Here is a 24,522-nt window from a genome sequence, read left to right as displayed (position 1 = left end):
CAGTAAAATAACTGGAACTAGCAGCACACCAGCCTGGGATGTCAGACCAGCAGCCAAAGGTAAATGAACTAATTCATCCTCCAGTTCATCCCCTTTGGAGCACGTGCCATGGGGAGATTCTGAACATAAATGGGTCCAGCCTCTGAACTTCAAACCCTTCCCCAAAGCTGCAGTCCAAGATGCTTACTTTGCCAGCTGCTCTAGGAAAGTAAATCCCCAAAATCTCTCTGCTGGCTTGCTCCAGACTCAGATCCTCCCTTGGTTTTGCTGTCATGCTGTCCAAGCTGCAATGGTTTATTCTCCCTCCTCCTCCCAGGCAGAACAGGTTGCATGGAAGATCAAAGGCTTAGAGGAGGCAGTGACCTGCCCTCTGAGCAGCAGCTGCACCTTCACTTAGCATGGCCAAAGATCCTGAGCACAGTGAGGGGATGTAACTCTGCTGGCAAAAGCCTTTCAAGCTGAGGCAATGCTTTTGATGGAGCAGTAAATCCACGCCTCAGTTTTGGGTAGTTCCACTGACAACTATGAACTACATATTCCAAAGGAGAAGTGATGCATTACATCACCAGCATTCACATGGGAAACTTCCCCAAGAGGATTTCTCAAGGCCTTGGCAGTGAGATGTAGTGAATGTATGGATGGACTGGAGACAGCAAAAAAGTCCAAAATTATCCATCTCCAAAGGGCTGCATCTGCACAGAGACTAGATCACCAGGCATGGGGGACATGCCTGACTTGCTGCCTCTTCCAGAGCAGGTCTGGAACTAACAGCTCCTGGTGTAGGTGCTTCCCAGGATCTACTCCTGCCCTGCCCTCCACATCTAACATTATTCCAGCCAAATCATCACTTGTTATTTTGGAATTAAAGCCTCAGTATCAGATGCTATTATCATGTTTAAGTATTTATTTTACTGGTTAACTTGTTTTGAAGCAGTTTCTAGCTTCAAACTGCAGATTGATAGGCAGCTGGGTGATTCTCACTTTTGGGAGCACCTTCCCAGTTCCAATGGAACTGCTTTGACCTGAAAACCTACAAAGAAAAAGCTTTTCTGCTGGTTTAGGGCCTGCTTGCTCTTCTAGCATTTTTTTCCCAGTTTCAAGCAGGGTGAAAAACTGTTTTAATTGCCATTTTAAAATGATACCCAAACACACAGTTTGAAAGTGCCGTTTATTGTTTCAATTAGAGCAAGAAGATCTAGGCTCCAGTCTACAGCTCAGGGGCCACCAGCATCAGCAGGATGTGGAGCTGCTGGAACAAGCCCAGAGGAAGCCACAGAGATGCTCTGAGGGCTGGAGCCCCTCTGCTCTGCAGCCAGGCTGGGAGAGCTGGGGGTGCTCACCTGGAGATGAGAAGGCTCAGGAAGTTTTCAGAGCCCCTTCCAGTGCCTAAAGGGGCCGCAGGACACCTGGAGAGGGACTGGGGATAAGAGCCTGGCATGCCAGGACAAGGGGGAATGGTTTTCCAGTGCCAGAGGGCAGGGTTAGATGGGGTTTTGCAAAGAAGTTGTTTCCTGTGAGGGTGATGACACCCTGGCACAGAGCAGCTGTGGCTGTCCCTGGATCCCTGGAAGTGTTCAAGGCCAGGTTGGATGGGGCTTGGATCAACCTTGGATACTGGAAGGTATCCTGCCCATGGCAGAGGGGTGGACAAAGATGAGTTTGAAGCCAAACCCCTCTGTGATTCTCTGATTAAAAGGAAAAAAAAAAAGTCTGCTGTAACAAGAACTTAACATTTATCTTAGAAATCCCTCCAATCTACTAAAACTGCAGAAATAATTTTACATTAGTACTTATTATTTTCTTTACTAAAACAAGGGTGCTAAACACTGGAAAAAAAGAGAACTTTTGAAGGGCTTTATTAATCCCTACCATGGCTCATGGTTAAGAACTGGGAGAATACTAGGAATACCTCCTGGACAAACTCCTGAGCCAGTTTAAGAGGGTAACCCCACCATTCCCACTAAACCACATCATGCAGTAGCACATCTCCTTTTCTGAACACTTCCAGGGATGGTGACTTTGATGCTTCCCTGAGGAGCCTATTCCAATGCCCAGCCACCCTTTCAGTGAGGAAATTTTTTCCTAATATCCAGCCTGACCCTCCCCTGATACAACTTGTGGCCATTTCTCCTGTCCTGTCAAATGATAAGTTTTGTGCTCATCTCCCCATCTCCTTGAGGGCTGGAATCCAACTGTACTGCTCCCACATGCTCCAAAAAAGTCATATCCTTGGGTGATCTCTATTTTCAGGAAGAAAGATCAGCCCTGAGCAGTGAGCTGGATATATACAGCAAACAGTTTCATTAGGTAAGTGCCATCTCCTCCCTGAAGAATCAAACAAGAGCAGCTTAAACTGAAAACACAACACCTCGAAAAAGATGGATTCTTCAGGGGATTGAAAAAGCCTGTTTTCCCTTTGCTTGTCAGTGCATGAATTTGTTCTGCCTGTGATGTTGGTGGTGAACTGCTCTGAAACCACATAAAAAACAGGCAAAAAGCAGAGGGCACATCATTCATCTTCACAGGACAAAAGTGTTATCAGAGCCTTGTGTGCTCCGATTTCAGCTGCTACTTCTCCTTCCCCCCAGTGATAATTACCATGGGCTGTGCAGGAGAAATAGCTGCTATTTGAGCAAACAGGAGTTCTTAAAGTGATAGTGACTGGCAAAAACCAAGAGAAATAAATAAAAAGAGTAATACAGCTTCTGTAAGAACCTTACAACAAATTGTTGTTATCAGTAAGTATGGCTCATTGCCTAAATTTTTTAATAAACTAGCATTAACAATACATGTATTATTGCAATTAACCTCAATTAGCAGGTGTTGCAATTTAAAACTGAATTTCTCTGTAAATTGACTTTTTCAAAAGTGAAATCTCTTTTGTAAAGTCCATGCCATGAAACTGTACATGGGTCAGAAACCCAATACTGCTAAAATTTTGAGAAATGTGGAAAAGAATAATGGAAACAAGAGCTGCCTCCCTGCAGTGTGGGCAGTAGGGGAGGGGGCTTCTGCCCCTCTGCCCCACTCAGGTGAGATCCCCCCCTGCAGAGCTGTCTCTAGTCCAGGGTCCAACAGCAGCAGGACGTGGAGCTGCTGGAACAAGCCCAGAGGAGGCGATGGAGATGCTCTGGGGGCTGGAGCCCCTCTGCTCTGGAGCCAGGCTGGGAGAGCTGGGGATGATCATCTGGAGAAGAGAAGGCTCCAGGGAGATCTCAGAGCCCCTTCCAGTGCCTGAAGGGGCTGCAGGAGAGCTGGAGAGGGACTGGGGACAAGAGCCTGGCATGCCAGGACAAGGGGGAATGGTTTTCCAGTGCCAGAGGGCAGGGTCAGATGGAGTATTATGAAGAAATTGTTCCCTGTAAGGCTGGTGAGGCTCTGGCACAGGGTGCCCAGAGAAGCTGTGGCTGCCCCTGGATCCCTGGAAGTGTCCAAGGCCAGGATGGATGGGGATGGAGCAACCTGGGCTAGTGGACAGGGTCTTTGCCCATGGCAGGGGTGGGATGGCATGAGCTTTAAGGTGGGCCTTTCAACCCAAACCACTCTGTGATTCTGTGATTTGGGCACCAGCTGAATAAACTGAATAAATCTATACACCCAGAGGGATCCACTATAGCTGCTAAACCTCAGAGCAGAGCTTGGATTACAAAGCAATTCAACATTTCCCTGCGGATCCTGAGATCGTGACATTTGCTGTTGGGGGGGGCTTGAGAATCCAATAGAACAATTCATGTTCTGTCACTGTAAGGATTCAAATTTAACTTTTGCTTCCAAAATTATCTTCTTTGAAATTACACTCCTGTGCAGGAAGGTGGGAGTTTCCATCCTTGCCCTTGGTTCCTCTGCACCTTAGGAGTGTTATCTCTGCTCCGGTGAATCAATAAAACTTCTCTGATGCAATGCTGAAACCAAAATACTCATTTACTGAGCCACAGCAGAAGTGAGCAGGTTGATCTTCACACCATGGAACAGCAGCAAATGTATTGATGCAATAACTCAACCTCAGAGTGGGAAATCACACAGATTCATTTAAGATGGCAGATTCTGAGCAGGAATGTACAAAGACACTATCAGCAGTGCTATGACCAATGAGTTACATGAAGCAACACCAGCTGCTTCCCTCACCTCATTCAAAACACAACCATTGTTTTTTTAGGATGACTTAAGAGCCCAGTGCACTGCTCTGCATTGGTCTCTTAAGTAGTCCTAAACAAACAATGCATCAGTGTAACCATCTGTTTTGGGCAACCAGCTGCAAGACGTGGTTAGGAAACCAACAGACCATGAACAAATGTCAGGCTGCTGGGCGGGCTGAGGGAGCCAGATGGCCACTCAGCACATCCTGCAAGTCCAACACACAGAGCAGGGACAGAACGATGGGGCTGAAATTAGGGCAGAGGGGTTAGAGAAGGACATGGAACTGAGTCTGAGTGCTGGGAAAGAGTCTCACCCATCCTTTTAAATGGGAGTTCTAGCTTATAAATAAAAAATTGAGAGCAAGATTTTGCAATTCACAGGTTTTTTTTCACCCTAGGCAAGACATACAGCACTGTGGACAGTCGTCATTTGTTATGATTGTTCAAAATTTGCATCCTTGGCCTCTCCAGTGTATTCTCTTTGACTTTATGCAAATCAAAATCATGCTAAGAGTTACATCCTCTGAGTCAGAAGCTTCGGATAAGGCAGCTCAGTACCTGGGAAACAAGACAGCGCACGTGTTTCTCAAGCCAGGGTTAAGTTTTTAAGCATTTCTGTTCCAGTGATGAAATGCTAATTTGCACAATGCAGGCCACTAAAATGCTTGCTTCTTACCTAGTCTGAGCTCTCCAAAGTTCCCACAGCCAATCTTCTTGCCCACTCTGAAGTTGGGTCCCACCATAAGAACGCCAGAAGACGCTGACGAGCTCGGCCGGGAGCTGTGCCCGCTCCTGCCCGGCATTCCCTTTGCTGTCCGCTGCCTGTCATCCTTATCCCTAGTGGGATGGTCCATGATCTTAGTGAAACACCCCTGCCAGCAAGCTGGCAGCAAGCAGCTGCTCTACACACTCTTCTCCTTAGAACAGAAATTTATATCCAAAAGTATCGGTGTTGGAGTTCAAGAGAGTCATGGAAACTCATGGAGTTCTTTTGGCACCGGATCCAGTTTCCTAATGCATCTTGGTAATGTACCAAAGGGTTGACTGTGTTCTTGAGAATTCAATAAGGGCAGGTTGCTTTTGGTTTCTTACCTGGGGAAAAGAAGAGATACATTAAATAAATATCATTATTTTAACATACCAGGTGAGAAACGTACAAGGCCAATGTCCAGAACTTTCCTGGCCTTGAGGAATTTAACAGCCATATGAAAACTTTATCACTTTCTTTACAACCTTCTGATAAAAAGCCCTGATGTCATGAAGAAATATAAGTGCTGCCCAACAATCCACTGTTGCTACTTGTCCCATTCTTGGAAGTGTCTCAGGCCAGGCTGGTGTCTCAGCCAGACCAAGCTGTCTAGTGGAAAGTGTCCCTGGCTTTGGGTGGATCCACCTGAGCTTTAAGATCCCTTCCAACCCAAACCAGTAATTGCATGATTCCACTAGAGTGCTCAGGAGTGACACCACATGCAGTAACCAAAGCCATTCCAACTACCCACAAGGATCACTGAAGTCCAAATCAACCTCAGATTTATTTGCAAATTCAAACTGCTGTCCCACAACGATGACCAAAATGAAGAGCCAAAGCATGATTAGTTATTTTTAAAAAGCTGATAACTCAGTCAAAAGGGGAGAAAACATAGATGCTTCTCAACCCTTGCAGGCCAAATGGTTTTACTGTGCTCAGGAACAAGACCAAAGGAGATTGGCAAGAGCTGCAAGGACCCAGGAGGTCCTGTCCTACAAGGACAGCCCAGAGGTACCAGCATGGTGGTCAAGCTTCTCCTCACTTCCCAAGAAATCAGCATGATAGAGGGAAAGGTTGCAGGATGTATGGTCTGCACAGGTGCTGCATCAGGAGATGCTATCAGGCACTCTTGGAGTGCAGTTCTCAAGCAAGAATTAGAATAAACACACCTGGAACTAGCCCCCATATCCCAGGATGTAAAGGTGCTGGATTGTAGCCCTACAGGAACACTGCTGCATTCACATTTTCCAGATCTGAATAGAACAGTTCCTATAAAATTTTACCAACAAGGTTTGTGTCCTACTTCCAATGCCTCCAGAGCAAGCAAAGAAGTGCTCAGTGAGACCACCCAACAAGAGTCCTGTTGAAGGACACCCAGAAACACAACCATGTAAATGAGGGCTCAGAAGTTACTTTACTCAGGCAGCTGGCTCAGTTCTCCTGCAGCTATACCTCTGTAGAGGGCTTAGCAAGAAATCATTAAGGCTGGAAAAGACTCCAAGATGATCAAGTCCAACGATTAACCTGGCACTGGCCCATTCACTGATGATCCACCAGAGGATGAAGCTAAGCTACCTGCTTCCAGTTATCCAAAAATAAAAGACAAGGATTATTACCCATCCACACAGAACAGAAGCATGAGCCCTTCTGAAATCTGACTGTGCTTTCCCTGGCCTCCAGCTGTGGAACACTTCTATTTCTGGAGACTTTTTGTTTGACCTAAGGCACCTGGATAGAAGGCAGAAGTCACTCATGCTGAATCCACAAAATGCAGAGAACTACCAGTTGGAAATTCCAGTTTTTGAGTATTTATAGAATCCCAGAATGGTTTGGGTTGGAAGGGACCTTAAGGCTCATCTTATTTCATTTCACTCACTGCTATGGGCAGGGACACCTCCCACCAGGAGTGCTCCAAGCCCCACCCAGCCTGGTCTTGGACACTTCCAGGGATGGGGAGGCCACAGGTGCTCTGGGCAACCTGTGCCAGGGCCTCACCACCCTCACAGGGAAGAATTTCTCCCTAATATCCAATTTAAATGCATCCTTTCAGCTTGAAGTCCCCTTGCCCCTTCACTTCTTGCTCTTGCAAGAAGCCCCTCCTCAGCCTTCCTGTTTATCTGTCCCCTTTAGGTACTGGAATTCTCCTTGTCACTTGGGACAGTTGTGAGTCCCTGCAGAAAATGTCCCACAGCATGTTTGCATATCCAGGAGGTCTAACAATCACCAGGTCACCTGAGAGCCTCCATGTCTCAGTCACACCACCAGTTTGGTCATGAACCAAAGTGACAAGCTCCCAATATGCTCCCAAGCAATGTGTGAAACACCATTTGTGATTCAGCACCTCTGGCCTAGACAACACAGCTGGAGATAATAATGTTCAAGAAATTATTGAGCATTACCAAGCTCTACTCATGTCTCAAATTAATTCCAGATTTAATACTCAGAACTGAATATGAATAAGCAGGAAGCACTTGTTACTGGTGAACTGGCTGAACTGGTTTTTCATCACAGACATCCCCACATACTCTCAGCTGCCATGCTTGGCACAGACACAGAGTTGTGTTTGCCCTGTGAAACCAGTCAGCAGGAGCAGTGATGAGACTCTATCAGATATCAGAAAATGACTGGACCCCACCCCAGGCTGTCCTGGGAGGAGAGACTGGCTTCAAAACAAACAACATGAAGAACCATTAGTGAAACTATGGAGTTTTACTGCTGAACTCAAACCAAACATGAGAATGACTTCTAGTAGTAGGTAGATTTACTCACACAGGTCTTTCTGATAAAATTTTGGAAAAATCAAACTGAAGCATGGAAAGTTTTGGTCTATCTGTCTATTTGGTCTGTTTCTGCTATGGCAAGAGAAGTAGACACAGAGCATTCTAGTCAAATGTTTTATTTCCAGTTAAAGCCATCATCTTCCATGTAACACAACATATGGGTCTGGCACTTGGGGACATGGCTTAGTGATGGGCTTGGCAGTGCTGGGAGAATGGCTGGACTCAGTGATCTCACAGGGCTTTTCTGACCTAAATGATTCCATGGTGCTGGGAGTGTTCCTAGGCTTGGATCACTAAGAAAGATGAGCAGGATTTCTATGAGTATAAAACCAGTAACACTTTGGAAAACACACTCAAACCCACCAAAGCCACAGAAGAATATTTTTCCCCTGGAATTCAAAGTTATTATTTTAATCAAGACTGAATAATTTATGACCAAGAACTACTTACAACCTCAGAAATGGAAACAGAAAGAAATTTCCAGCAAGAGCACAAACCCTGCCCAGTTTATACCTTGCTCAGCACATCTCAGATGGGACAAGCAACCCCATTATCCTCAGGCAAATTAAGCACAAGTCCCACTACAGGTTTTCTGGCTCACAAAGTGAGATGTTAATGGTTATGGGCTCCTATGCCTCCATCCTTCCCCGCTCCCCATCTGGATCACGTCTCCCTGGGGAGAAGGATGGAAAGGTCATGCCTGACAGTCTGCAAACACTAACCATCCTCTCAGCTAAAAGCCTCCTGCAAACAGGAATTCAGGGCAGCAATAGATAAGTGAGCCATGCCTCTGAGAAGCTCTTTATCACAGCCAAGCTGAGGAGCAGAGCCAGCTGCTGGCACAACAGATCACACAAAGATCTTAGACCATCACTACTACCTATTAAAGTGCAAGAGTAAATATGGCACCAAATATGGCATCAAATATGGCATTAAATGTGGCCTTTGAGGACCAGCAGAGGGGAAATGGCAGAAGAATGAAGACCAGACTGTCAGTCACATTAATAGTTAAAAGCTGCTCAGAACACCAGGATTACTTCCTGCCATGATTCAAACTTCTTTATAATGATTCCTTCCTACCTTTCCACCCACTCAGCAAGATTGCTCCTCAAAGTTACTTCCATTTGAATGGAGCTGCATGAAGATATTTCCCTAATGGTGAATCAGCCCAATTCCAGGATTGATTTCACTACAATACAGTTGGAGACATAGGAACAGTTATTTAATGAAAGACACAGGCTTGAAAGGAAATTACTTGCAGCACTGTAACCTAAGTAAAAAACAACAGCACTGTATCCTACATGCTTCCAAACACTTAGACCCAAATCTATGCAATGACCTCTCCTCCACTGATAAACTCACAGCACTACAGCTAGAAACCAGCTTCCAGGTGGTGTTAAATCATGGAATGGTTTAGGTTGGAAGGGACCTTAAATCTTATTCCACCCCCTGCCATGGTCAGGGACACCTTCCACTAGACCAGGTTGCTCCAAGCCTGGTCTAAGCTGGACTGAAACAATTCCAGGCAGCCCTGGAAATAGTCAATGAACATCCCCATCTTCAAATCAAAGAAAGCAGGCCTGTGTGTGGTTTTGATCCCTGAAGGAGTCATTACATGCCAAAAATAAAACTGCAAATGCCTGGTGGATGAAGCAACACCCTAAAAAGCAGGAATTCAGACCTATTAATTCCTTTTAAAATTTTTTAAGAAGAGATGCCCAAGAAAGCCCCATTTTGTGTTGGGATGGGTGAACTCAGTGAACTCACCCTGCTCTCTACAGACACAGAACCACAATTCCTCAAAGCAGTTCCAAGATCATTGCTTTAGGACAAGGCACATGCCTTCCCACTGGGTTTTCCAACATCCACCCCACGTGCCTGTGAAAATATGTCTGGTAAGTCTCCTGATGTGGAGAGCACTTTCCAGACAAGATCTGCTACTTCCCACATGACTAGAAAATCCTCCAGGGCTCTCAAGTGACATGTTACAAACACAGAGATATGAGCTCACCAGCTTCCACCCTCACACTGTGTAAAACACAGAGCCTTCAGCAGCAGAAAACTTCACTGGTTTTGCCACAGATTGGGACAAAGTGCTCACCCTCTGGAAAAGGGAGAGCAGCCAAGCTACAGATAAGGAGAAACATTTTGAAACCAGGACATACATGATGTGTTCACACACGTTTTTGACATCTACCAGCTCATTTTATGAGCTTACAACCCTAAGTTTAAAGAATCAAGCTGCCTTTGTATGCTCTGCCTCACTGTGTGCATTAATAGCTTCCAAGGCATCAATGTTCTGCCTTTAATGAAGTAAATTAGTAAAGCTTTTGTTCCCAGCTCTGCTCTCTTTTGCATGGACATACATCTCCACAGGCTCCACATCACTTAAAGCCTTCTCATCCCACTGCCTTTGTCTCCCTGCTTTCATGATGCTGCATTTCTTATCCTGCTTCTGCCCTTCCAAACAGCCACAACAAAATTTTCTTCTGCAGCTATCCCTTTACTTACTCATGGCAAAGGCACTGTTCTAATAATGAGAAAATAAGAGAGTTTTGCCCTCCCCTGAGGAGACAAATGAATAAACTATCAAATATCCTATCTCAGAATCACAGAATCTGTAAGGCTGGAAAGGCTCTCTAAGGTCATCAAGTCCAACCATTAACCAAGCACTGCCAAGGCCACCACTTAACCATGTCCCCAAGTGCCACATCCACACATCTTTTGAACACTTGCAGAGATGATGACTCCATCATGGCACTGGGCAGCCTGTTCCAACCTCTGACAACCCTTTCTATGAAGAACTTTTCCCTAGTATCCAAACTAACCCTCACAGGGCACAGCTTGAGGCTGTTTCCTCTTGTCCTGTTGTTTGTTCCCTTGGAGCAGAGCCTGACCCCCCCTCCCCAGCTGTCCCCTCCTGTCAGGGAGTTGTGCAGAGCCAGAAGGTCCCTCTGAGCCTCCTTTTCTCCAGGCTGAGCCTCCCCAGCTCCATCAGCTGCTCCAGCCCCTTCCCCAGCTCAGTTCCCTTCCCTGGATACTCTCCAACCCCTCACTGCCTTTCTTGCTGTGAGAGGTCCAAAACTGAGCCCAGGATTCCAGGTGTGGCCTCAGCAGTGCCCAGTACAGGCAGTCAATCCTTCCCCTAATCCTGCTGGTCACACTCTTGACACAAACCAGGACACTGCTGTTTTCTGGCCACCTGGGCACACCAGGGCTCATGTTGACCATCAGAGGTACCTTCCCTCCAGGCAGCCTCCCAGACACCAATTCCATGCCTGGAGTGCTCTGCAGGGTTTTGTGACAAATGCTGGACCCAGTATTTGGCTCTATTGACCCTCACACCACTGGCCTTGTCCCATGGATCCAGCCTGTCCAGATTCCTCTGCAGAGCCTTCCTGCCCTCCAGCAGATCCACTCTCTTGGTGTTACCTGGAAGAGGCCCCTGCTCTGGTGCCTGGCTATTACCCAAGCCAAGAAAGGGAGGATGGAAGGTCAAATACTTCCCCCACTCAGACATGAAAAATATCTTTTTTGGTTTTTTTTTTGGTTTTTTTTTTTTTTTTTGCCTTTTTCTCTCCCACTAACAGCTTTCTGGTTACTTCAAGGATCTTCCACTGGATGTATTCCAACTCCCTTCCTTGTACCACAGCAGAACCTCTACAAAGAGATCAGCATTTATCTGTGCTTCCCCAACCAGAACTACACTGACCTGGGTTCAGTGTCCTCAGTTTTATGCAAAACAACAGAAAAACTGAAAAAGTAGGTCAAAATTCTCTGTTGCAGTTGGGGACAGCAATGAAAAGCTGGCTGTCAACTACAGTAAGCAGGTGCATGTCATGTCAGATGTCCCTCAACTGGGAGATTCTTCCCAACCTTGGAGGCTACAGATGCCTTTTAAACATTATTAATTGTTTCTGTTGAATCCTTTGACCCAACAATTTAATCTTCAGCTTGTGCAGTTAGTTTTGTTCAGTGCTTAAGAGGTGGAAGATATGGGGGCACACAAACAATATTTAAGTCTATACTGCTGGAAAGGGAGAAGGATTGACAACTGTGGATCACTACACTCATTCATTACTCATGAATGCCCAGGACTGACAACTGATTACAGTTTTTATGAATAGGGATGAACCCAAACCAACTTATGACTTTTTTCATCCAAGTGAAGTGAACTTCCAAGAGCTCTTTTCCTTGAAGACCTTGTGAACATGCTAGAACACATTAATTGTATAATCACCAATTAAATACACTGGCAAGTTACTTTTCCAAGTGATCTCAGTTGATTGCTTCACTGAGAGTGATCCAAGCACCCATTCTCTAAGTTCACTCCTGAACTTTGCTCCCAATCCCCTCTATGGAAGCTCAGCATGAAAGCCAGGAATGGTTGGAAGGGAAAAACTAATTTAGTTGGAAATTTAGTTCTTCCACATGAGCAGAGTCAGAACAAAGCATGGAGCATTTTCCAGGGAAGTGGTTTGTGTGATGTGAGATCAATTCATCGACTTCTCTCCCTCAACTGAGACCCAGCCAAATGTGTGCCAGCAACCAGGGATGCACATTCCTATAGATGTAAAAAAGTACTAGAGACCATAGTCTGTCAGAAATGGAGGGTTAGTGCTATCTATGAAGAGGAAGATTATGCTGGAACAGCTAAAGGAAGAGTTGAACGCTGGAATAAAATTAAAAAATCCCTGGGGGTCCTGCATCCTGCTGTCCCTGCCTAGAGGGGACCATCACACCAACAGCACTTTTGGGATCTACCTCCTGACAGTACAGCAACTGACCCCAGCTTTACAATCCAGTGTTTAGAATCACTAAGGTTGGAAAAGGCTTCCAAGATCAAGTCCAATCTTTGAATAGCTTCTCAAAGAGCCTGGTGGTCAGGATACCACCTCTGCTCACAAAACAGGCTGTGTAAGGTCACATAAGATCAGCATAAATGTGTATTTATGGGGATGCTACAGAGGAAATTAGGAAAAACCTGCCAGCAGCAAAAGCTCTATAACAGATCCTGCAGAAGTTCTCTTCTCTGATATCCAGGCATCATAAACCTGTAGGTTTATTTTTCCCTCTTAAAAGACCAGGTTGTTTAACAGCAAAAAGAGAGGTGCAGATGTCCCTATACCATCCCCTTCCTTCCAGGCAAGAGATTTGAAGAAGAAAAGGGCAAAGATGATTTCTAGACAACCATGTGCATCCATCATCAAGGAATAACCCACAGCACACGGATTCAGGTGCATCCATGCTGGTTGATGGATTAGTTTACAGTTAATGGTATCAAAGTCCTCGGCAAGACCACCACGGGAGCTTAGGCTCTGGAGCAGCCTTGGATCACTGACACCAACATCACTTTTACAGATTTACAGCCTAATTTAACACAGATGCACCTCAATCATCCACAACTGTTTTATCTGTGCTCTGTCTGGCACAGAAAAGCAGCACAGAGGATAAATTGTGGACAGGTTCAGACAGCTTGAAAAGACTGGTGAACTTGGCAGCCAAATACAACTTCCCTCAGCCCCCAAAAAACCTTGGTAGTCTCCAAACCATGAAGTGCTTTTTGCTGCTTCAGAAAGGAACATGAATATCAAGTTTAGAGCCAAGGCAGCTTTCACAGTGTGTGTGGGGTGGGGAAAAGCCTCTCAACAGAAGAAAAGTCCTTGTGAAGTTGAGGAAATGGGTTCAAAGAAAACTGAAGACACCTTGACAGCAAGGGTGGGTAGTAGCTGCACTAGTGGAACCCAGCTTGGGATAACAGGGAGCCCTGAGGTGCTGAGAGCCTTTTGGCCCTGTCCCAAAGTGAATCCAGCACACAACAGGTATGTGTTTCCCCTACAGAAGGACAAATTCGTGTTGAGTGCTATCCAGTATCCATAGAAAATGTCAGAACAGCAGTGAGGTGGGATTCAGATGCAGGGTCTTTGCATTCCAACTTAAGTTAGCTCCAGGTCCCCAGGCTTGGCTTGTGGTTACCTGATGGGAACAGGTTCTCTCATCTCTGTCCCACCAATACCTACAGCACTTGCAAAATCTGAGGACAAACAAGCAGAATGGTTCCTTTGTTACCTCGGCTCAAAATGACACCAAACTTCTGCAAAGTCTCATATCAGCTCCTAAAATCTTCAGACACCACTGCTCAGATTCAGGATCAGCCTGCTGGTGCTCAGTGTTTGTACCTGATGGCTTAGGAGACAGGAAAACATCTGGACTCTCACAGCACCAAGCTCTAAACATGGGTGTGAGGGCTCTCTCAGTGTCCAAGTATCCACTACAGAGCAGCAAAGCCTTGGAGAAAATTCCACTTCCATGCAACAGGAATGAAATTATGAGGGCTTCAGAAAGGGATTTTCATGCAAGTACCTAATTCAGTGAAGTGATTTAGTCAGTGAATGCCAAATGCACCACAAATTGGGGGTGATTGAGCCTGGCTTGGGTGTGTCCTGCAGGGATGAACAGCAGCCACCAGCAAAAGGATTGTGCATCCATGTCCTTCTGAGTAACTGAAGCAGCTGTTCTTCACCACCACACAGCCTCAAATGAAGAGAGGATGAGAAGGTAAGCAAGGAACATGCCCAAGAACAGTGGAATGGGTAGAAGTCTCAAGTATACTCTGTGCAGCTGGACTTTAACACCTGGCATGGCAGGCAAAGCCCAAGCACCCCACAGCAAATGGGGAAGAGAACTCTGCCAAGTCTCCATCACTCCATCCCACAGACTCTTGATGGTGCTGAACAGATTTCATTTGAGGCTGCTTACCACTAAGAACTCCTTGTAAGAGCTGGGTAATAAACTGGGAACATGGTGATGTAAGAGCTGGAACAGCAGCACTTCTTAAAATAATAGTAATGGTGATGCCAACAGGAAAGAGATGGAATGTAATAAGGGAAAACACAAGAAAACCTGGTAGTCCATGATTTAATGTACATGTTCCTTCCTTTTAATGCCTGAACTTTACCTTCTCTTTTTGTGAAGATACTGCCTTTTCCAGCAGTGATGGAGAGAGGAGCAGACCATGCTGTCTCTTCATATAATGAGGCATTTGGCAGGAATTTGACTGACATCACCTACATATTTTTTTGCAACTGAAGCATGTCTTGAAGAGGAAACTATGTACTCAAGAGCTACATGGGGAGAGAAATCTGCCCAAGCCTTTAATGGGCTGCCTTTTTGGAGGCAGACTGCTGTCAGACAGGGGTGACTAACCATTCACCTGCTTATGAGGCTTAGAGCACCAGGGAGCTGGAAAGGTAAGAACCACAACCCCTAAGTAATCAAACCTGCTAATTTTGGCTTAATAAAAACCAGTACTTTAGTCTAAGCAAACCAATGCTGTTGCCAGCACCCTGATGCCTTGATACCTCTGCTACAGGAGAGGAAGGTTTTTATTGGGATAGATAATGTCCATTAAAAACTGCCAGAGTTTGAGATTTAAGGCACTGTTACACTCAAAGCCTGAAACCTTTTGCAGCAATTTGTCTCCCCTTCCAGTATGGGATTATAAAAACTCCATTATGTCAACACTGCAGCCCTGAAACAAGCTGTCCCATCCCAAAACCCACCTATCCCACAGGGCAGCATCCTCATGGCACATAAAGAGCCATCATTTCCTTTTTCTCTGAGATATAAGACTCCCTAAATTTTCCAGATCTCCCAACTCTGTGTCCTGATGAAGCAGTTCAGCTGCCAGAAGGATTTGGATTACCTGTGCTAGGAACTACATCCAGACCAAGCAAAATGCCCACTGGAGAAGTACAACTCCCTTGCAGGTAGGCCAGAAGATGTTTAAATCCTGTCTCTTGACTTTTAAATTTTCATTTATGATAACTTATTTTTCTTTACTTATTTCTAGATGAAGCAAAGGTCACTCTGTTTCCTGGCAGTTGAACTGCCTCCTCCTCAGTGCAAGGTCCACTTGTGGTTACTGGTCCAACTCTGTGCTGGTGGCTACACCCACACAAACACCATCAGCTCCATAAAAATCTGCACTTCCTCAGTAGGGCAATTAGGCACCATAATCCCAAAATACACAGTCAGACAGTTGCATTTGTTCACAGAAAGTAAATGTTTGTGCTGAGCTCCTTTCTCAGGCTGGTAAGGAAGTGGCCTGTGGCACCCACCCGCAGGAGGAAGCCAAGCAGGAGCCACCAGCACTCCAAGAGCAGCCACATGGCTTTAAAAAACCATAATACTCGAAGGTTTGTGCTGTTGGTTGGTTTTCTGGGTTTTTTTCTTCCTCAAGTTTGAAGCTGTCAGCTCCTCAAAAGCCTTCAGACACTGCATGGGTATTTTAGCTCCTTCCAGGTGTATTAGGAAGCACCATCCCACACCTATCATTTTTCTACCTGTGCTTTCCCAGGTGCAGCTTCTTTGTAAAAGGACACCAAGATGAGGTCCATATGCTCCAGATGGAGAAGCACCAGTAGAGATGGAGTCTCTGCACTGGCATTCCTGTAAAGCCATCCTACACACCAGAACATGTCTAGGTGGCATGTGCAGCACCAGAGATGGCAACAATCACACTCTGGTTTCTCACAGTGATAGTCTTGAGAAGTTTCAGAGATGTCTTCTTCCAGCATGCATCCAGCTCTCACATGGGCATCACCAAGGTCATAACATTTCCCCCTTCCAGCTCACACTAAAGGGGCAAATTTAAATTTGTGAAGGATCAGCCTGGTTGAGACATCACCATCCCTTCCTGGCTCTTCTGAACACAGGCTGGCAAACAGGGTTGTCAGGTATTAGCACCTGCCTTTGCTCTGGGTGATGGACAATGTGCCCAAGAGGGTGTCAATGCCTACACTGCCTAGGGACATCTGCAATCCCCAAAATCCCTGCATACCAAGAAAAATACTGTGGAATTGTGGTAGGGGTGGGTTAGGTTGGATTAGGAAATAATTCTTCCCTTAGAGGGTGGTCAGGCACTGAACAGGCTCCCCAGGGAATGGTCTTGGCCCCAAGGCTGCCACAGTTCAAGTGTCCTTAGGGACATGGGATCATTGGGGTGTCCTGTGCAGGGCCAGGTGCTGACTTAATGCTCCCTGTGGGTCCCTTCTAACTCAGGATATTCCATAAACTATAGCTTTCTAAGTCACAAGCCATAACTTCAAAGTCATATCCAGCTTCCATGGCACATCTATTTTCATCATTAAGCCAAATATTTGGAAATGCTGCCATGTAAAGGCCATGACAGTGGATTTAACTCATATCAGCTTCTGCCACAGCCACTGATAACCCTTCATGTGCATCTCAGCACTGTGTCACCACCTGATGCTTATCTGACAGGTCAATCAAGGGCACTTCAGTAGTGAGTGAGCACCTGAGCTCCCTTACTGAGGTCACCTTGCTGTTTTGGTTACATCTATCACAACTTGTGCCAGAAGAGCCTTACTACTGGAGCTCCTCACTGCCCTAACCCAGCCACAGCACATCCAGGGAGGGCAAGTGGCAGGAACAGGCAGGCTGACACAAACACTCAAGCTCACTGTGCATCCAATGGAGCAATGTCACCTCGAGGAAGCAGCCTGTAAACCAGCAGGGAAATAAGCTGAAGGGATGGTTCCCCTTCAGAGAGGTAATTTTACATGACAACTCTTCCTGCTTCTCTCCTTTTCCTCGTGTTGAGGACTTTGTACAGTTCATGGGCTGGCTCAGGTTGCTTTGAACTCCAGCCATGCCTGTGCAAAGGGAATATTGTGCCAAAACAAACAAATCATCTACTTGCTTGTGGTCCAGCAATCCATTAGGAAGGAAAGACAAGGCACACACCACTAAAACTATAAATACCCCCTAGTATGGACAAAAGTGAAGGCTTGTGCTTAACAAAAAGAAGGATTTTCCTGCATTTCTCAAGGCATCAGACTTGTGTTGACACTCCTGTTCAGAAGTTTCTAATGTTTCTTCTGTTTATAGAGTGGTTTGGGTTGGAAGCTCAGCTTGTTCCACTCCCTGCCATGGGTAGGGACACTTCCCACTAGACCAGGTTGCTTCAAGCCCCATCCAACTTGGCCTTGGACACTTCCAGGGATCCAGGGGTAGCCACACCTGCTCTGGGAAACCTGTACCAGGGTCTCTACATCCTCAGAGAGAAAGATTTCTTCCCAATATCCCATCTATCCCTGTCCTCTGGCAGAGGGAAGCCATTCCCTGTGTCCCGTCCCTCTAGGTCCTTGTCCCCAGTCCCTCTCCAGCTCTTGGAGCCCCTTTAGGCACTGGAAGGGGCTCTGAGGTCTCCCTGGAGCCTTCTCCAGATGAACATTCCCAGCTCTCCCAGCCTGGCTCCAGAGCAGAGGGGCTCCAGCCCTTGGAGCATCTCAGAGCTTCTTCCATCTTCTCTGGATTGGCTCCAGCAGTTCCATGTCCTTTCTTTGCTGGGACCCCTGAGCTGGAGTCACTCTGCAGGTGGGGTTTCACCTGAGTGGGGCAGAAGGGAAATGCCCCTCCCCTGCTGCCCAAGCTGGGGAATCACCCAGGGCACTGGGGTTTTGGGGCTGCCAGGGCTGTGTTCAATCCCTTTCCCACCCAGGTGTGTTTGTGCTTGGGCAGGACATTGCACTTGCCCTTGGGTTCCATGAGTTCCTCACAGTCCCACCTCTCCAGGTCCTTCTGCACACCATCCCTTCCCACCAGCCTGTTGATCACAACATAAAGTTGGCAACAATCTCACTTAACAAAGAATTCAAATACCCTGAATTTCTCCACTGTTATGATAAAGTCCTAGGAGACCTATCTACACATTCTCTTAGTGAGGAAAATAAGGAAGCACCAGCTCAGCTGTGCAGCATAACACAAAGGAATCCACATGGGAGTGGAGTTGCTCATCCCTGCCCACAGAAGAAAGTTTCAGAAGTTGGGCCTTATTAGATACTGGATCATCCAAAAACTGAAACTGCATTTCCTAAGACATCCTTGAATTCACTTACTCCAGCAGCAGAAGCTACAGGAAGTGTGTGCAGCTCCATGAAACTGCATTTCCCATCCTAGGATAACTTAAAAAATTAGTGGCACTGCAGAGAAAAGCCTAAAGGCTCCTCAAGAACCAAACTGTGACATAGCAACAGTTTGGTGCATAGAGATTAGAAAACACCTTATGGACTCCCTGGATTAGCAATGGGAGAAACTGAAGCCAGTGCCCTGCAAGAAAACACTGAATAAGGAGTGATGATCAGAGGAAGTCTCTGGAACCAGAGGAAAAAGCTGTTTATTCTACCTCTCACACTCATCTAGACTTCAGAGTTAAGTTTATCTTTTAAAACAGAGCAGAGATGCCACACAGGTACTCACAGAGATCTGTAGCCAAGGGAAGCACATCCTGATGGTAACATTCCTTTATCCTGCACTGCATGGCCCTGGACTAACCACAGCTGGCCCATTTCTTCACAGTGAACTTCAGCACTTATTTCACAAGCAGTAACCTCACTAAGCAGAGACACAACACCTTTTCCCACTCTAGAACTTGCCTCCAAACCATGTGAGAAGTCAGCTGCTACTGAGCCTCTTTGCCCTCTGAGAGGGACCAACCTCCCATCTAAATCTTCCCCCACCACCAAATCTTCACCTAAATACAGGCTAAGCTCTAAGAATCCTTTGCTGGAACTCTGCTTCCCCCAACCACAGATCCCCTTTAGGTGATATCTTAAACTGTATTTCCAAGAGTAATTACTCCATTACAGCACCTGTTCCCCTCTCCCATGACAACATGACCTTGAGAAAGCTGAAAACAAGCCAAATTCTTCTGCCTACCAGGCAGTTCTTCCACAAAAAAAGACAGCACCTCTTGATCACATCTCTAGACAACAGCCCAGTAACTTTAGACACTTTATCAAACATTATCTTTTATGGTTTGAAGCCCAAAAATGGCTCTGTACTCAGCCACAAAATACCCTCTTGAATCACTACATGTGGAAGAAAATTCAGGCTATTTCTAGCTGTCTTCTCAGTCAGATCATGAAAACAGGCAGGTGGCACAAGGGCATTTCAGATTATTTGTGACAAACTGATGCCATTACAGTGCAGGTGTGATGGACAAGCCAGACAAGCCCCCAGGAGGTGGTAAAGTCCCAATGCTGGAGGTGCTCAAGAAACAACTGATAATACGACTTAGTGTTCTGTCCTAGTTCAAAAGGTCAATTGGTCAAAAGTTGGACTTGATCTTAAAGGTCTTTGCCAACCTAAATGATTCTGTACTTCTGGGATGAGATAATTCTGACTGAAGAGCTGAACAGCTACCAGATTACCAAACAGGCATGCCTGGTACACACATATCAGAAGTGTACCCAGCTAACATCCAGCTATCCCAAAAGGCATCTTCCTGGTCCTCTGTCCATTAAACACCCTCAAGTCTGTCCTTTTCACCAGCTCTGGCACTTGTTTGACCTCTCACTGAGGCAACTCCAGAACTGCAGGGGTGGCTGCCAGCTGAATCCCAGACTGGACTGGGCTGGAAGGAACCTTAGAGCTCACCCAGTTCCACCCCCTTGCCATGGGCAGGAACACCTTCCACTAGAGCAGGCTGCTCCAAGCCCCATCAAATCTGGCCTTGGGGACAACTGGACATTTATAATTCTTCTAACACAGTAAACAGGAATTTAAGGAGTTATGCTTCCCCTGTCCTTTGGTAATTTTCAGTAGCTCTGTATAACAATGCCAGAACATAAAGACTCTCATTTGTGTTATGCTTAACACACTGGCTGTGTTAAGCAGCAACAGCTTTCCCTCAACCTACAGCCAAATCTTCCACCCTCACAGGTTTCTGGAACATGAGGATGTAGCACAGCCTCTCTCCACCATCCCATCAGGAGAAAACAGGACAGGAAATGCTGAATTTCAAAACGGAAAGACACAGGGAATGCTAGTTCAGGATGCCACTTCAAGTACCAGTCACGCATCTTACTACAAGAAAAGGACTTGCAAGTTACCTCTGGCTCAAGTGGTATCAAAATTTTGTGGCAGACGCCTAGAACTTCTCAAAAATCACCAAAACAAAGTCCAACATGTACTAGAATCCATAACTTTGAAGACTGGAACATCCACACTGTTTCCTGAAGCATTCCCAGCACTGGAGAAGTCTTATCTCCAGTAAAAGCACCTTTAGCCTAAACTAGCAGACACTCTGGTCTTCAAAACCCTGAAACTATCTGCACAGCTGAACTTCTCTACCCAATCCTTACTTCTCAGGTACAGAGCTATCACCAGTACCCCCAGTTACACACCAGTAAATTTCCTCTTGAAGACCATCTGTCCAGTGCACACCTCCATGTCCAAACTGCACAAGAAGCAGCACAATGGGAGCAAGATATCCTCGTGGGGAAGGGAAATGGCACAGCTCTGGCTTGATTTATGTGGGCTCTGCAGACCTGGACAAGAAAAACAACAGACCCAAAAATCCAGGCTGCAGATAATTCACTCCCTGTGCAATCTTCTCCCACATAAACTAGTCCTGGATGGACAGGACAAACTCCCAGAACGGGGATGTTTCAGAGACAAGAGCTGCTGGGAACTTCTTGCAGCGACCACCAGGACCACTCACCCCCACTGGGTCACTCTCTTCCCCCAGCTGGAAAACTGAGGTAGGAGTTGGTTTCCCAAGGAAATAGGAAATATAGAAACTGGAAATAGTTTAGGAAAGCACAAGGTTGATCACAGAAGAGCTGCAGACAGCAGGATTCCCACAGTGACATATCCACCAAATAGAATTAATCCATACAGTGCTAATTGCCCAAGTAACACTGACTGTTATAAGATCTTGATTCTATCCCCCAGCTCCCAACATCACATTTATGGAAATACTAAAAACCATGGACAAGGCCTCATAGTATACCACAAAAATCAGGATCCCTCATTGCTGGAATCAAACTCCGAGGCTTGCAGTGGATTTTAGCAAGGAGATGGAAATCACACTGGCATGCAATTGTTCTGCCTCCCTGCTCGCCTTCACACATTTCTCACAGGTCAATTTTAAAGAATTAAGCCTTGTTCAGTGAAACATCTGGTGGCTGTTGCTAGAGGAAACCGACTATCAGTTACATAAAAGCCAGACTGCATAAGCAAGGACAAGTGTTTTGCCAGTCTGTGAATCTCAAAACCTTAATTTCTGAGTTAGAATACAATGAAGTCAACTCACATTACATGCATTACAAAACCTGTGAAGATTTGAGTTCTCTAAGTTTATGAGGATATAATTGTGCTGTATTGGAATTCACTTTCTAGGAAGGAACTGTCCTAAAGATTTTCTGCAAACAGCACAGACAGATGAATTATAGCTTAAAAATGGACCATTTCAGCTTTAGGCACTTTCAGACTTAGTTCAAGACAGAAGAAGTTCAAGAGTTAGAGAAGAGGGTTTTGGTCTTTCACTGTTTGAGTCAGTTTCTCTCATGCTTAATGGAAGAATATTTTCCCTTAATGCTACAGAGATCACCTTTTCCTCAGGGTTTCTCAGTGTCTGGAGACCAACATTGACCAGCTGAGGCTGCATTGGGCTGATGAGGAGGAGTGATTTCCTGGGAGAAGTTGAGAGGAGCTCTAATGTGTCACCATATACACAGGACCAACCAGAAGCCTGTAAGATTTCAGAGCTTTGATGGGGGCTCTCCAGCTCCTGAAGTCCCACAACTGGAGGGACAAAATTCCCAAGAACATCTCCAGCAGGCAGCTCCAATATACTGGAATTGCACTTTACATGATGTACCTTTCTACAAATAGATATTGCTGTTTTCTGAGGAATGCTTAAGCACTTAAATAATCCAGAAGCCTGATGGATGACTAATGCAACTAGAAAGCTGCATGTACAAAAAGAAATTTAGGCTTCCCCACATTACCAGGGCTGCTCTCAGGATGCAACCAGGGTACAGAGGAGGCACCTACAACCCTCACAGCTGTCTCCCTTGTTTTGGATATCAGCTTGAGACTGCAGATGCTGTTGCTCTTGTTCATTTATGCTATCCAAGGAAAAAAATTTGCACTTCAGGCCAAATTCCTCAAGCTGGATGTGGCTGACTGAGCACACTGAGGTCACTATGTTAGTGCCAAGAGCCAGTTCCTCGTTCACATGGATAATGTCTGGTTCTGCAGCACAAATGCAGGAGGGAAGCATCTGGCACTGGTTTCACTGGAGCTGGGAAGAAGTCAGGAGGCAGGGAACACACTGACAAGTAATGGCACAAGGCAGAGTGGCACCTGTGGAAGTCAAAGAATGGGAAAACCAGTCCATCTTTAAATATTAAGCTAAAATATACAGAAAGAGAAAAGGAGGCAGGAACAGGAAACAAGCTTCACCCAAGTGAAAAAGCAATGCTACAAATGCAAACCTTGGGAAATAGGTATATCTGAGTCAAAAAGGCTTCCCAACATCCCAGACATCTTACAGGCAGGATACAGAAAAACAAGCCAGTGACTTCAGTTCCAAAAGAAACCCTCTCCAACATCACAACAGCAAAGGTTTAGACCACAGGAGCTTCTCTTTGAGAAAAAAATAATGTGAAAGAAGGTCCAGGCAGAAGACACAGCCTCTGCTGGGCTCACAGAAGACACTAAAGCACTGTACTGCACCAGCCTGAACTGCTCAAACTAAACACTTCTCAACAACTAATGATACTCCTACTACTGTCACCAAAAATAGACAAATTAGTTTCAGGGAATGAAGCTGCAAAAATAATTTGAGATACAATATCAAGCAGAATTGGAACCAGATTTCTCCTCCAGGCTGGAAGCTGCTGAGAGGATGACACTGTGGCCCATCCACTGTGCCCCCTCAACCCCCATCTGAAATAACCAAAAGGCAAGAGCTCATGAAGCTCTCTACACAGAAAATTCTAAATGGAAACAACCATTTTAAAATTATTTGTTTTGTCACATCATTTTGACCAAAAATAGAAACAATATTCCCAAAGGATGCTGCACAATTATGGCCCTAAACAAAACGTCCCAATGACTTAATCAGGATCACTTAATCTGCAAGTAAAAAAAAAAATGTTTATCACTATATAAATCATTTTTCAGAAGTCCAGAAAGGGAACTCTAGTGCCAGTTTCAGCCTTTATGTACACCCCACCCCAAAGACCCCTTATGCCAAGCAGGGACTTGTACTCCCTAAAGGTCACTACCCTCCCCAAACCAGAACACTCACTGATTTATTTTCATGAAATCAAGGGATCTACCTGCACTGGCATCAGTCCAACACACTAACCTGCAAATACCATTCCATTTGATTTCTGGAGAGGAAAATTTTCCCAACTACTTCAATTTTGAGTTTTCTGGTCATTCCATAGGTGAGCTGTAACAGAATAGGTAACCTGGCCCTTGTTTTATTTGTCACACAAACACACATACACAGAACACCACAAGAACTCTGCTCTCAGCTCACCACAAAAGACTCTGGACTCTCCCTGCCTTCAATCCTGTCCAATTTCCTTGTTTGTCACTGGCAAGCAACACTGCAGCTACCTACTTCTCAGCTCTACAAGCCTCTTTCTAAAAATAATGCCAGGGAAAGGAAATCAGGGATGTAAGTTCACAGAGAAGTTACTTCAGATGAAAAATGCTGACAAAACTGAAAGGGAAAAAAAAATCAAAATGGAAACAAGGAGTAAGAATTGAACAACTTACACTTGGGTCTCTAAGCATCCTTTCATAAGCTCATCAGATATTTCATTGATAGTCCAGATAAGATATTGGATTTCTAGTGTCTTGATTTATATTGAGAATCAAAAGATCAGCTTGTTCCATCCCCTGCCATGAGCAGGAACACCTTCCACTAGACCAGGCTGCTCCAAGCCATATCCTGGCCTTGGACACTTCCAGGGATGGAGCAGCCACAGCTTCTCTGGGTAACCTGTGCCAGGGTGTCACCACCCTCACA

At 45.6% G+C, this 24,522-nt stretch overlaps 1 protein-coding gene across 3 annotated transcripts in view; it reads right to left on the bottom strand.

The window, feature by feature from the left end:
* CSNK1G1 (casein kinase 1 gamma 1) overlaps positions 1 to 24,522 on the bottom strand; it is a 90,882-nt gene that overhangs the window by 48,465 nt on the left and 17,895 nt on the right. For all 3 annotated transcript variants that reach the window (XM_056499939.1, XM_056499940.1, XM_056499941.1), the window contains one exon: positions 4,813 to 5,228. In XM_056499939.1, the coding sequence (XP_056355914.1) occupies positions 4,813 to 4,990 (178 nt within the window). In that variant the 5' untranslated portion in view covers positions 4,991 to 5,228. The remainder of the gene's footprint in view (positions 1 to 4,812; positions 5,229 to 24,522) is intronic.

Source organism: Oenanthe melanoleuca, chromosome 10, assembly GCF_029582105.1.
Source record: "Oenanthe melanoleuca isolate GR-GAL-2019-014 chromosome 10, OMel1.0, whole genome shotgun sequence".
Lineage (NCBI taxonomy): Eukaryota > Metazoa > Chordata > Aves > Passeriformes > Muscicapidae > Oenanthe > Oenanthe melanoleuca.
The sequence above is the reverse complement of the archived record's forward strand: the minus strand, read 5'-3'. Positions and strand labels throughout refer to the sequence as shown.